Below are 14,171 nucleotides of genomic sequence, written 5' to 3' on the forward strand. Positions count from 1 at the left end.
AAATATTGAGAAACATACTTTTCTATTTTAGACCTCAGCGTTTACGAATATTTTAGTACAGAGTTTGGAGAGCTTGTCCATAGAACATGCAGTAACGGATCCAGGGGACACTTGGTTACGTCCCCCCCCCCCCAAGAAAAAACATGAAAATATTTTTCGTTTTCGTTAACTTAATCGGTAGCAAAGATGTCATTGGTCACACATATTTTCAGTAGTAGATATCTGAGGTAGGATTTTATTTACCAATGTCATCGGTTATGTCAATGTAGTATGGCTGAGAGACGAGAACGAGAAAACCTTTCAAAATGGTCGTTAGACCACTCGGCATGCGACAACTCAGCAAGTGCTTGCTTCAACAAAGCATGTACATTTCAGCTACTGCCAAATCAGCAAATGAGATTTACTTGCCTACTACGTTCGAACTTGGTCATCGCTTGTTAAACTCATTTTGCTGACTAGCGACGTTCCAAGCTTCGGCTTGCTCACTGCTCAGTTGTTACTTGCTCAGTTTCATCATTTACCAACTTCAGCCTCTTTCTGAAATGTTGCTAGCTCAGTTGTTGCTTGCTCAACTGCCATTTGCTGAGGTCACTACTGCTGACTTGCAAGATTTTTTTTCAAAATGCAAAAAAATGCTTTTTTGTGGGGTACAAAAAGCTACGTGACCTAGTGCCCCCACCTTGGATCTGCTACTGACCGCGAGTCTCACACTCTCACAGCACGTCACTACTTTTAGGGGGGCTGGGCATCCATGCCCATCTTTTTCAATCTTCTAAGTAAGACCATGATCAAAGATTTGTTTTGGTTTTGTTAGTGCAGTTTGGTTGATATTGTCATGACATAAGTTGCTTATTGAATATAAAATTATAGTTATTCTACATGCTGAGCATTTTAAAGGGTAGCGAAGAACCTCAGCCGCAATTTTGGAAGTTTTAAACTACATTTTGCGATTCCTAGGAACGTTTTAGGTTTCAGTGACAAGAGAAAAGCGAATTATGCAAGAAAATCCATGTCAACAGTCGGTTTGAAACCACTTCAGCGGCGCTATCTGGAAAAACATGTTATCTTTTGCAAACAGCGGTCAGAGGCTTTGTTGTATTAGCACAAGGGCTGCAACTAGAACCAGCTGTTGTTCAACGCTTTCGCAGCTTGCCTGCCAGTGAAAGCGTGCAGTACAATAGCTGCTTTTTCATTATTTTTGATTTTCGTTGTATTTAAATCTATACTTGGTCATTGGAGATTTAGACCAAGTGAAAGTGAAAGCAAGGAAGCCAATACGTGTAATTAAAACGCTGTTAGAAAAAAAAAACTCATGTTTTTAAACTTCTGCTTCATAGCCGCCGCAGCTTTCAGAGTTGAGCAATTTTATGTTATGGATAATTTAATACCATCTAAAATAATTAAAAAGCTTTTTTGTAATATTTTGTTTTATTTATGGTACTGTGAATTGGATGCCTGGTGTAGTATCGTCTGATGTATGGTAGCTTTATAAACTAACTGGACTTTCATTCCTTTAAAAAAAGTTGTAGGTAAAGTAAAGATTTTAGTATAAAAAATCTGATTACTGGTTAAAAGTTTTGTCAATTTTAATAACAAGAAAGCTGAAAAGACCCCAGTACCATGAATCATTATAACGGGAATCACGTTTGCAAGTAAGCAATATGACGAAAAACAGTGTTTAGTGAGTTAATGTCTAAACTTTGTTGTCAACCGCGTTTCGATAATTTCGTGCAGCTGTAAATGTTTACCTGCATTGAGTGTAATTCTTTCTTGAACAAAGGTTTCGTGTGGTATTTCCAAATTCTTATTTTGTAGACCACGTGACACGACAGCTTGGAAAGTGCGTTCCTCCAACACCGCCAAAAAAACGATCAACCCAATTCGAGCGATTGTTGACGGGATGGACGTCCACCCAAACCCGAATAAAAAGCTAATCACATTATCGTTAGGTATGCAGAAACGCATTGTTTTAGCCAAATACGATCGACAAGCGGCTTCAAGAATGTTACTCCATTGTTAGTACGAAATATGTTTTTTTTTGGATGGTTTTGGTGGCTTGTTTAATATCACCACTAATTGTTTGTTTGCTTTTCCCAATATAACTACTTTCTGTTTACAAAAAGTTTTAGGGTTGTTTAGAAACGACTCAATCTAGTGAATGGTGCTTGCTTGATAATGTAATTAGCTACAATACACAAATTAACCTCTGCAGGGTTACAGCAAACACATATGACGTTGTTTTTGCCTACCATTTTCGACCTCTGCTATTTCAAGGGTATAGCCAAACACAGGAGGCAAAATGTCTTCTGACTTGCTAAATCCCCACGTTATCGTTATCAAAACTGTGCCCAATAATATTGTTTCCAATGGAATAGCAACAAGTTAATACAAGCTGGACTGAAGTAAATAGTTTAAAAAATAAGATTAAGAATATGTTTGTCTTTCTTCTCTAGGTGATCCAACTGTGTTTGGTAACTTTAAGCCATACGATAATGTCATACAGGCTGTGCATGATGCGCTCGACTGCGGCATACACAACGGATACGGGCCCTCGTTTGGACACAGCAAAGCAAGAGAAGCTGTTGCCAAGTACGTCAGCAGACCAGAGGCTCCATTGAACGCCGGGGTAGGCTACTTTAAGTGTTTTTCGATTTTGCCACCACAGCTGTTTTGTCTTTTTCTGTGATTGCACAATTTTGAATTAGTTCATATTCTGACCGCATTAGCAATGCTATGGCTAAATGACACTGAAAAACGCATGTTATATTGTTGTAGATTGCAATGAAATGTTGTTGTGTGCTAAATCAAGATTATTAGCGCAATTACGTTTGTTAAGTTGCAGTATACGTCATAGATTAGTTGATTAATCCCCTACTACGTCTTCTGGTTTAAAATGTTTTAATCAGTGTCAATACTACAGCAAAATTAGAATTGCGTGATTTAATTATTGCATCCTTTAGCTTTTCATAGCATATAGCAAAAGATACGCTTTAGTGTATGCACCTTTATCCAGGTTTTTGAACATATAACAAACAACGCAGGTCAGTAGAGTTAATTAAAATAGAATAACTTGAACTTTTAAAAATTGTTTCGTTTCGACCCACGATTTCTTGCGCTGGTTTTGTTTCGATTGCTAAGCTTTATTTCGTTTTGCTTCGAAACGACTTCACTTTTCGTTTCCCTTTTGACGAGAATTTCTTGTTTTGACTCCGTTTCGAGTTACGTTTCTTTCACTTTGACTCGTTTTTCGTAGCGTAAAGTTTATTTCGACCCGAAAAAGAACGTTTCGAACAGCTCTTGCAGCAACACTTGCCATTTATTGGCATCTCTCGCTTCATCCAGGGTTGTAGGAATATCAGAATGTAACAAACACACAAAACAGAGTTGGCTAAATGCAATAATGCATGAAATTTGCAACGAAACACTAAACTCAGTATTGGCTGCTTCACAAACATCATATTAAAGCTACGACATGATCCAGGTAGTAATGTATATAGACTTACAGAGAACTATAAGTGGACATCGATACCTTGAACGTAATTCGATAGCAGAACAGGCACTTAGTTGTACACTGCCCCATCTCTGCAGACGACGTATTTAAAGGTAACCGGCCAAATAGATATTTCTTTATTTGTATTTTCTTTTAGGATGTGTATCTGACTTGTGGATGTTCAGATGCAATCGGATTGGCGATGACAGTGCTAGCAGATCCTGGAGATAACATTGTCGTTCCCAGGCCTGGTTTTTCACTTTATGAGACGTTGGCTCTGTCACAAGGCATAGAAGTGAAACATTACAATTGCCTGGTAAGTTTTTGAAGGTTTGTTGTGGCCATGTTGTTTTTTGTTTAAAGAAATGCTAAAATAACACTGAACTGCAAAAGCAAAGTTTTTAAACTGAAAGAAATTACTCCACAATCCCATCTTTGTTTAACAAGCATTCGTAGCATTGTTTTATAATTTGTTTCAAGTGGTTATCGTGCTGTAGAAATCAGCAATGTTAATTTGATGTTTTGCTTCATACGTACGTTTTTTTGGGGGAGAGGGGGTTGATAACTTTTTCTTCGCGTAATTATCTTGGGACAAACTCCTTTCAGCCGGAAAAATCGTGGGAGGCAGACTTGGAGCATATGGAGGAGTTATTGGATCATAAAACCAAGCTCATAGTTGTTGTGAATCCATCAAATCCTTGCGGTTCCAACTTTAGCAAGAAACACATCAACGCCATCTTGGATGGTAAGATGTTGCTTAAACGGATGTTGCAAATTATTTACAGGTTTCTTATCTTGTGGTTAACTGGTTATGGATGCAGATATATGAGTGAAGCAACCGGCTGGATGAAACCCTGTTTTTCTGGTTGTTTCTGGTCTACGTTGAATCTTAACCGTACAGTGCAGTAGTCAGTACAGTGACTACACTGTACAAAAGGATACTTTGTTTGGGCCACAGACGAAACTTTAATAATATGTTATCTCTTCTTTCCCTCACACACACTCTTACTCCGTCTCTTGTGATAGATATTTTATCGTCTTTTTGAGGTAAAATATCTTCAATTTTACTTTTTTTGCAGTTGCAGAGAGAAATAAAGTTCCCATTCTTGCTGATGAAATCTACGCTGATATCGTATGTTGAAATTCATGTGTTCAATTCAATTTGTTTTGCTTTTTTAAGTATGATATAGTAACTGTAGCTTAAAAAAACATATAAGCTTGACCAATCTTTATGTAATTTTAATTATTTAAACTAATTGTTTTGCATTAATAGACGTTCTAAAACTCTATCCTTTGCACTACATTATAATTTTATATGTTGTCACAAATTTTGTATGATACAGTGAACAACGCCTGTGACAGATGAAGTGTGAAATTAAGTGGGCTACACTCACAGTACGTTTTTATAACCTGACAATCACAGTGGCGTTAACTTTGCGTTGTCTGTAAAATTTATTTGGATTAAAAGTGAAGTTTTTAAAATATTTATAATCATTTGGAAAGATGTTTTTGAAATTTTAAAACCTTGTTTTTTTTTTAAGGTTTTCAGTGGCCAGACTTTTATTTCATGCGCGTCACAGACAACATCTGTACCAATTCTGTCTTGTGGTGGAATTGCGAAAAGGTAGGAGGGAAATTGCTTGCTGTGTGTGCATTGAGCCTGTTAAGATATTACTTACGGCGAAACAGATTCCACAATTTTTTTGATAGCAATCGTTGACTTTATTAGAATTAGCTAAACTTAGCATTTACATAACTTTTTTCAGTATAGGTGTTATTTTATTTCAGTCTCATATCTGTGCATTTATATTAAATACAGTAGTTAGTCACCTAACAACATTTACAGCCTGTTTCACTTATTCAAATACAATAAGAACCTTCTGACGATCCCAATTAAAGTGAATCAGGCTGTAAAAGATTTTAGGTGACCAGCAACTGTATTTGCTGTAATTCGCTCTACTGGGCTTTTTGCTTGGCATCGACACTTTTTGTAGTTTTGGTAGTATTTATTGTTGTATGTAATCAATTTCAGTTCTTCGTTTAACTACTGTATATACAATTGTGCGTCAGATTCTTGGTTCCGGGATGGAGATTGGGTTGGGTGGTGGTTCATGACAGGAACAGCATCTTTGGTAAAGAGGTGAGAAACAAGGCAATAATGTGCTGCTGCATCTGCTTATATGTTTCATTAGCAAGTCGAGTATGCTCATTTGATGAAAGCAAGACCGGTAGATCATTTCAACTTGTGCAATGATACAGTGGGTCACATTGTTTCTGAATTATTGTTTTAAGAAAACTAAATATTAACATGGCGTGAGAAAATTGTTGTGATAAGATTGAATTTGACTTTTGTCTTCAACAGACAAAGTCTATTTTCTCACGTTCCTCAAATTTAATTTGTTAACAAAAGATTCCAAAACAGTAACTTGACTTTTGCTAAGCCTACATTACAGCATTTTGGTTTTATTTTTTTATCTAAAGTAGTGATCTATTTCTAGTTTAATCACTGAGCCTAGAAGCTTAATGATGCTATAAACTATGGGTTTTTAAGGTTTTAATACCGACATTACTTTTAGGTACGGACAGGACTAGTCAAACTGACACAAAGAATTTTAGGCCCAACAACTTTCATTCAAGCCGCACTTTCTGGAATATTATCAACTCCACAGTCATGCCATGATGAAACCATACGCAAAATTGAGCACACTGCCAAATACATTTATGAACGACTGAGCGCTGTACCTGGCCTTCGACCAATCAAACCACAAGCTGCGATGTATATGATGGTACGAAATCAAAAGCGTTTTTTTCTTAATTTGCGTCATTGAACGTTTAACTTACGTATAACTTCATTCATGTTGCTCAGGTTGGTTTTGACAAAAAACGGCTTCCGGATTTGGAGGATGATAAAGTATTCACAGAAAAACTTCTCACGGAACAAAGTGTGTTTTGTCTACCCGCTCAGGTATTTCGACTTTGAATAGGCTGCCCCAGTGATTTCAACCGGTGTTTTTTCTTTTCTTTTTTTTCTTTCTTTTTTTTGTTTTATTTTTTTGTTTTATTTTTTTTGTTTTATTTTATTTTTCTTTGTTTTATTTTTTCTTTCATTTCATAAAAGGTTGTCAGGTGTTTCGCAAGAAATTTATTAGTTTAACTAGTGTTCCATGGAACACAGGTCAAAAATCAAAATCACAATAGCTTCGACTTTGTCTTTCTGCAATTCCTGCCCTAATGTCATCTTAGTGCTCATCCAAACAGGCCCAGATATCGCACTGGTGAAAACTGAAAGTGAATAATTTGTTGTTGTGTTGTTTACTTTATTGCATTCTTATAAAACTTTGCTTGGTGTTTTGCAAGACTATTTTAATGCATAAAAAGTTTCGTTGCCCAAAAAAGCCTGAAAACACCGAGCAACGCAGTACCAGAGTGTGACCATGGTTTTCAAACAATTCTTATCTTTTAAATTCACTTTTAACTATTGACGTGTTCCAATTCAACCGAAGCTAAGTAGAAGTCCACAATCTAACAAGAGTTGGCGTACTCAATGCAATGACTTTATAATATTTTTTTACTCAACTACCACCTACTTTAATTCTGCTCTTATGAATTGAGCGAAATGAGTTTAAAATGATATGCACACTCTGTAATTTTTTTTTCAATTGGCGAATAAATATGCTCTCCTTCGTTACAATTCATCAACATTCTAGTAATTCACCGATGGTGAAGAAATCCATCCAGGAATAAACTTTCATGTTTTTTAAGCGGGTTACTGTAGCTCGCCAATTCTTTGTTTATAACGTTTATTTATTTTTTTCAGTGCTTTTGCTATCCGAACTTCTTTCGCCTTGTCTTGACTGTACCCGAAGACCAAACAAGAGAGGCCTGTGAAAGAATAGCAGAATTTTGTGAGAAATATTACAAATCCTGAAACAGTACGCAAAACGCTAGTTCAATGGACGCAACTGTTTTTCTTTCTAAACAAGCTTTTTCTCTTGTAAAGCTGCTTATAACTACTTTTGTAGACCACTACTGTAGACTATGTCTTTTCAGTTGGCATACCTTTTATTGTCATTTTAGTCATGTACTGATACGGAAAATAGATGTAAGCACCACATTAAACGTGTGCAAAACGTCCCGCCAGTGAGGTTTAATGCATTACGTCAGCAAGAATCTTCATGTTCAACTGACATTTTTGTACATAATTTAGTGTGAAGATGCATGTCGCATTGATGTGTGAAACGTCAGTAAGTCAAACAATGGCATACTGACGTTCTTGTATCTGAGCGATTTTGAAAAACACTGCTGAAAAGTCTCCTAACCTTTTTTCACTTGAGATGCGTTAAAACTGTGACAATATCTTCGGATTAACAGGCTTTTGGCTGTTGTTTAGATTACTGTGCTATTAGACTTAATTGTTTTGAATATTGCATTTTTCTAAGTCTCAAGTTCTCCATGTTGTTGAAATATGTATGCTATCTTCGTGTAGTATCTTGCCATGCAAGCTTCAAACACGTAAGCACAACTTGCATTCTTTCACTTATAAACCTTCCTTGTAAAACACTTGTAAGTTTTTTTTTAATGTGTAAGTAATTAATCATGGAATAGTTTTATTGCTCATACTTTAATATTGCTGCCGAACGCTTACGTTTTATTTTAGTAATTTCAACATTGATACACATTAATATTTCGTACTTTGATGTTTTTATGTCATGAAACCGAATGTCCTTCATGGGTTTGTTCAGTATTCTCAATTTTACCTAACTCAATTCGATGCTACTCATTGAATAATGCCAGCAACACAACACAAATGAAAGATTTTCGTTACTGTGAATATCCGAATATATTTTTACGGACTATTTTATCCAAACTTTCAAATGAGACCATAATTTGATCAGCTTTATTGCACATGCTGTTACTGCTCCAGCGACTTTCTGTACTGCGTTTTGTATCCGCACTTTACAACGTTGCAAAAGTCTTGCAGTTGGTCTAACTCCATAGATATTGTATAGAACGTACTGTAAAAACCAGTTATAGGCGGTATTTTTAGTCTTAAATCTTTGTGTAAATATTGCAGTGTTTCTGCTGTTTTTTTCCATTGAAATATGAAGGCTTCTAACTGCTAAGGTTAGCATAAAACGCTGTAATAATATAAAGTTACAAGGTAAGCCATCTTTGAAATGCTCTCTTGGACGTAGAAAACAAAATCCTGAATATTTCGCTTGCTTCGAGTGCACGCCTGTTGTGATGCCAAGTTAGACCATCAATGTTTACATCCACAAAATGACCAGGCTTGTTTTGCGTCAGAGATATAACTTCAAATTAGTTTGGGTTTGGATTAGATTAGACAAAGCAACAAGCACGTTGTCCGGATTGTTTGGTTCAGTTTATTACAGGCTATATGCAATTGTACATAAATTATTTATTAAAAAAATACTTAAAAATCTGCAATATAATTAAACAGTGAAATAAAAAGTTTTAAAAATATAACACATCTTCAGCTACATTTAATTGGTCCAAACTACTTACATGCGCAATGTTAAATTAACAACCATTCATAAGCTGTTTCTAGAATCTAGAACTTTGCTATGTTGACGTGCATTGTTTTCGCTGTGATGGTCAAAAGTAAAAACAACTGAACAGAACTGATGACACATGATTATCCAAAGATGAAAAAACTTTTTGTATAAGTTGTAGGCTGCTAAAATGCTTTGTAAAAATAAACTTTGTGGTGTAATTATATCTCATCTGAATCATAGATCATTGCCAGTTCCCAGCAATTCAGTCATTTTACACAGGTTCAACGTATGCATTTGAGACAATGTAGAAACAACGGATTTTCTATATAGATTTATTCTTAGGCGATCGAAATATAAAAGTCTATATCCTACATAAGAATACAGTATACAGCAAACTGCAAAAGCATTCATTTAACGTCACATAGTAGGGCAACACCCCGTAGCACCCAGACATCCGGATTGAGGTTGGTCTTCAGATCGACTTCGGCTATGTAATTCCTGTCGGTACGCGATGGTTTCTTGTAAATGGGGCACCCGTACGTCTTGTTGTCTTGTTTTACTTCTGTGAAGCAAAACGGCATTGTTAAGATGCGATAGTGATCGGTATACAGTACTTCTTTAGAAAATAACGAACAACGACTCAACAAAATAAGTTTGTTTCACAATTAATAAATTAGTTTACTGTTTTTATAACAGAGAAAAATATGCTTCGAGAAAACAATCAGTTTGGTTCAAGGAAAGCTCTCCATTCCAAAACCCCTAGCAGAAACTTTACTCTGTCAATCTTGGTGACCGGGCCTGCGTCAGTGGTTCAAAGCTTGTACTAATATGCGAAACTGCCAGGATTAAGTTCTAAAAGAAACTTTCTCAGTCCAAGGATAAAGATTCAAACAACCAATACATATTTTTACATCAGTATCATGTTTAGATAGTATCTAAATTGTGGTGACATTGCTTCCAATCAGGTCTGTCAATAACTTGAGTCCTACTTTGCACCCAAACCCCAGTATAAACTCAGAAAGTCTCAAGAGAACGAGGCTACTGACAGTATAAAAATCGTGCAATGACACATTGGTAGCTGAGCTAGCTCAACCACTCACTTGCTTGTACTGCGTCAATGAGAATGATCGGCATCAACTCGAACAAAACTTTCGGTTTCGATTCGATCAGTTTCTGGCCTCTCTTGTCCCAGCCAGCTCCTTCCAAGTACAAGCCGTACACGTATACGCCTTCTTGAGGTGGAGTGGTGACGTCATCACTGGACATAAACCTGGTCACTTCGTTATGGAGGACGACGCTGTCGAGCGCCCATCCCTTGTGGGCTCGTGTCACTTCCTGGTAGAAAGATTTGAATTTGTTGAGTCGGGATAACGTGGCCGACTGGTGAGAGCGTCTGGCCGGAAGTCGGAAGACCTCGGTTCGACACAGATCGAGAGCACGTGGCTGGGTTGTGGCAAGAAAGTTAATAACATGTTTAAAAATAGACAGGATGGCATCTTAATCGCTCTAAAGATGTTACTACCACGAATATGCTTTTGTTTAAGGTCAAGGAAATGTTGAAAAGACATTTATCTCACCTAATGTGGCAAGTAGATGAGTTCACACTGAAACATCTATTTTTGAACGCAAATTTTAAAGGTTATTATAATTCTCATCTATTAGTAGGCTATGCTATAAATGGTAGAGATAGATTTCAAGCAGGTAAAAGTACATTTTCAAATTTAAACCTGTTTCATGGCGGTCAGGAATCCTTGAGGGTTGAAGAAACCAGTCATCCAGAACGACTTTGGCTGGCCTTGGAAGCACCAGGTATGAAACTGAGCGTTACGGTCCAGTAATTCTGTGAACCAAAATCCAAGAGTGCTGGAAGGCCACGAGATCTGCAAAAGGCAAAAGTAAAAACAGTTGGTCATTGAGGTAGCGTTGTCCACGGGTACTTTGAGGTGTGAATCCGGGCCCGGACTGGTTTTAGGGGGCCCCACTATGGCCTGTCGAGTTACGACTAGCTATGTCACATTTTGTAAGCAATTTTTAATGACACAAGAATGCAAATAATCATTTTGTTTGTGCTGCAAGAAAGCATTGTCAAATCTTGCGAGCTCCCAAAATCAAAAGCTCCCACTCTGACATGAAAACAGGCACCGTCGACCAAACTGGATGCTGCGATGATCGACTACAATCCATGTAACTGCATCGAGATCTATACTTTACCTTGAGCCATTTAGCCGGTATTCGAGCATCGTACATGCAATCCAACGCATCCCGGAGATTTTCACTCATGATTATCGTGCCTTCGATGGCTAGTTTCAGGTCAATCAAAGTCGTTCGAACGAGAGTGATGACCTAAGATAAAAGTAACTTTAATTTTCAAATATAAATTCTTTAGAAAAAACGTTGATCATTTTAATCTTTGAAACCCTTCTTTGTGAGATTCTGGTACGGCTAACAAGCCTACCTTTTGCATTCGATCAATTTCTTGTCTCAGGAAAATGTTCATGGGTTGCAGGATTCCAAGGATTTCCAAACGCTCTTTCACCTATGTCGCAATACAAACATATAGAATGAGCTTAGAATGACAAGCACAGCTCATCAACCACTCAATTAGTTGCTATTTCTATGCACGTCATATTCAACTTTCTATCTATCAACTAACTTTCTATTTGCTTAGAGAGTGCAGACTCGACGACCTCACACGCCTTCCGGGCTACAGTCTTTCGCACTCTCTCATTGGATGCACACTGTACGTTTTTGTTTTATGTACGTTTCGCATCCAAACAAAAATAAAATGACCATCCTATCTATATCTCAAACCTCATATGGGATGTAGTCCGCAGGCAGCTTTTCCAACATGTCCTCCGCAAGCTTGTAGGCGACATCCTCTCTCGTCTCGCCAGTGCCTGAGCTGCTGTCTTTGGGCTGGATGCTGAGCACAGTATCAAGAATGTTCTTGGCGCTGTTCGTTTGATACGTGATGTCAGCATTCGGGTGGAGCCCAAACACTTCGGGTGTGTCTGTGCTTGGAAGTGTCTGTTTGAATGGAGGATGACAATTAAGTGTAAAAATGGTTTTTGTTATTTGAAAGCCTATATATTTTTCATCATTTCAACCGACGTTGACAGCACAGTTGAGTAGTGAGAGCCCTGATACGACGCACAAAAGGGCGCCAGTTCGACACTGCTCAAGAGCGTGTGGCTGTGTCTTTGGTAAGAAAGGCTACTTAGTGGTATATGCCAGAAGGTGGACACAAAGATTGCCTTCCCGATCACTTAATCCAAATCTTCAATTTCCGGGAATAAAGCCTGGGTATCGCAAAAAACTGATCTTGTCATTTTGATGACCTTATCTTCGTTTAAATACGCATGAAAATTATATAGACATGATCGATCATACCACATTTCACAGTTTAAATGGAACAGAAAACCTTTTATCCGTGCAGTCTGGGCTTCCCCGTGCAGTCTGGGATAACACCACCAGTCCACCACCTTAGCTTGAATGTTTTTGGATCTTTATCCTCGGACTGGCAAAGCCTTGATAGGTTATTCCTGGTAGTTACGCATAGGCTACTTGTAGAGGCATTGACGCAAGGCCGGTTACCGAGATTGGCAGAGTGAAGTTTTCGATTGTTGAAATGTTGTTGCTGGGAAATTACCTCATCCATTTAGTGCCGCTGAATGGAGAGCAGTCCTGAAATGCGTTGCTCAAGCGCACACCCCGAGAGTCGAACCAGCGCCGCGTGACCTTGAGGCGGACGCGTAATCACTGAACTAACGGGGTGGATGTGGTTGCTTTCAACTTGCAACAGGTTAAACAGTGGTGCAACAATGAAGCTCAATCGCAGAAAAATCGTAATTCCATTTAAAAACGAATACCACAGTGGTCAACAAATAGCCAGGCAAGTAAATAAATTGAGATGACAGCGCATTTCACAAAAGAATTTTATTTACCTGAATATGTTCCAAGTACTGGGTTACAGTTTTGCAATGAGGAATGCCGTACCCTTTGTAGAACTGAAACGTTGACTGGAACATAAACTCTCCGAACCACACTCGGCCGAAAGTGTTGAGCAAGATCTTGTCGTAGTCGTCAGTCACCCGTCCGCCATATTGAATTTCCCCTACAAAAACACTGATGAGTATCTTCGAAGTTAAAGTACAGCACTTTCGCAGGTAGCACAAACCTAAAACGTTTAAAACCTACATTTTCTGCACCTCTTTTAGCTTACAATAATGATCTAGCCATACTGAACATTGAAATAAAATTATAATACAAGTACAGCTACCTCTGTTTATGCGTTATTTTTTGCAGAAAACATCTGTTCTTAATTTATATCAGAAGTCGATTATACGAAATATAATAGCAGCTGGTAATTGTTTCGGCCTTCTGGACTTTGCTAGAGCCTGGACAAATTGTGATAAGTATTTTAATATGTTCTGTCAATCCAAAGTCCACACCTATCATGTATCTGACGGTGTTCCATGATACTCCCTTCTTTAAATCGACGTCATCGAGATGGTTTTGTACAAACTGTACGGTAGCAATGAAGTCGGCTTGGTTGAACTCGTACGGGATGTTCCAGCCGATCGGACCAAACTTGCGGCGTTCTTGCACGGAGGTATGCAGGAAAGCGACGCCATAGAGCATAGGTTTCCATTGTGGCATGTTCGATATTTCAAGTTGGTCATGAGTGATTGCTGAAAAGACGTGTTTACAAGCATTTTTACTGCAAAACCTTGCAAGCTTCGATATGAAATACGCATAGCTTCTGGTAAGACAAAGTTCAACATGGCAGGCTGCTGTATAGTTTACTGTTTATTCACATAAACATTCAGTTATTTTTCTATTCATTCTTGTTGTCAAAAATTGCTGAGAAGACTTTTTCAAAATAACTTACATGCGTAGGAACGCTTTAATCCGGCCTTCAGTCCCTGGGGAGGATCGTTTGTGAATTTGATAGATGTTTGAAGAAGAGTGATGGGGAATCGAGGATGGACTTCAGTCGTGATCCAAAGCCTAAAGGAAGGATCAACCTCTTCTGTCTCTGTCACCGTCATGAGGAGTTCATCGAGGAAGTCCAATGCAAGATGGCAATTCTGAAGCAAAGCCCATCCACCCTGCAATATGAAATACTTTCTAGATCATATGTTCAGATGTCTACCAGGAACCTG

General features: G+C 38.0%; 2 protein-coding genes across 2 annotated transcripts in view; one reads left to right on the forward strand and one right to left on the reverse strand.

The window, feature by feature from the left end:
• Nucleotides 1-1,522: 1,522 nt before the first annotated feature.
• On the forward strand, nt 1,523-9,194 carry LOC145787980 (tyrosine aminotransferase-like). Its single transcript, XM_082599819.1, has 11 exons — nt 1,523-1,652; nt 1,816-1,949; nt 2,430-2,626; nt 3,648-3,806; nt 4,097-4,235; nt 4,570-4,622; nt 5,032-5,114; nt 5,561-5,630; nt 6,067-6,276; nt 6,357-6,455; nt 7,308-9,194. Exons 1-11 carry the CDS (start codon nt 1,621-1,623, stop codon nt 7,416-7,418), a joined length of 1,287 nt encoding a protein of 428 aa, XP_082455945.1. The 5' UTR covers nt 1,523-1,620; the 3' UTR covers nt 7,419-9,194.
• A 16-nt stretch (nt 9,195-9,210) lies between these two features.
• LOC145787186 (dynein axonemal heavy chain 5-like) overlaps nt 9,211-14,171 on the reverse strand; it is a 64,639-nt gene continuing 59,678 nt past the window's right edge. Inside the window, exons 78-86 of the mRNA XM_082598909.1 lie at nt 13,898-14,117; nt 13,458-13,697; nt 12,951-13,120; nt 11,818-12,033; nt 11,462-11,542; nt 11,218-11,349; nt 10,734-10,886; nt 10,107-10,341; nt 9,211-9,568 (exon numbers count right to left, since the gene is read on the reverse strand). Of these exons, the coding sequence (XP_082455035.1) occupies nt 9,414-9,568; nt 10,107-10,341; nt 10,734-10,886; nt 11,218-11,349; nt 11,462-11,542; nt 11,818-12,033; nt 12,951-13,120; nt 13,458-13,697; nt 13,898-14,117 (1,602 nt within the window). The 3' untranslated portion in view covers nt 9,211-9,413. The remainder of the gene's footprint in view (nt 9,569-10,106; nt 10,342-10,733; nt 10,887-11,217; nt 11,350-11,461; nt 11,543-11,817; nt 12,034-12,950; nt 13,121-13,457; nt 13,698-13,897; nt 14,118-14,171) is intronic.

Source organism: Aplidium turbinatum, chromosome 18 (genome assembly GCF_918807975.1).
Source record: "Aplidium turbinatum chromosome 18, kaAplTurb1.1, whole genome shotgun sequence".
In the NCBI taxonomy this organism is placed as follows: domain Eukaryota; kingdom Metazoa; phylum Chordata; class Ascidiacea; order Aplousobranchia; family Polyclinidae; genus Aplidium; species Aplidium turbinatum.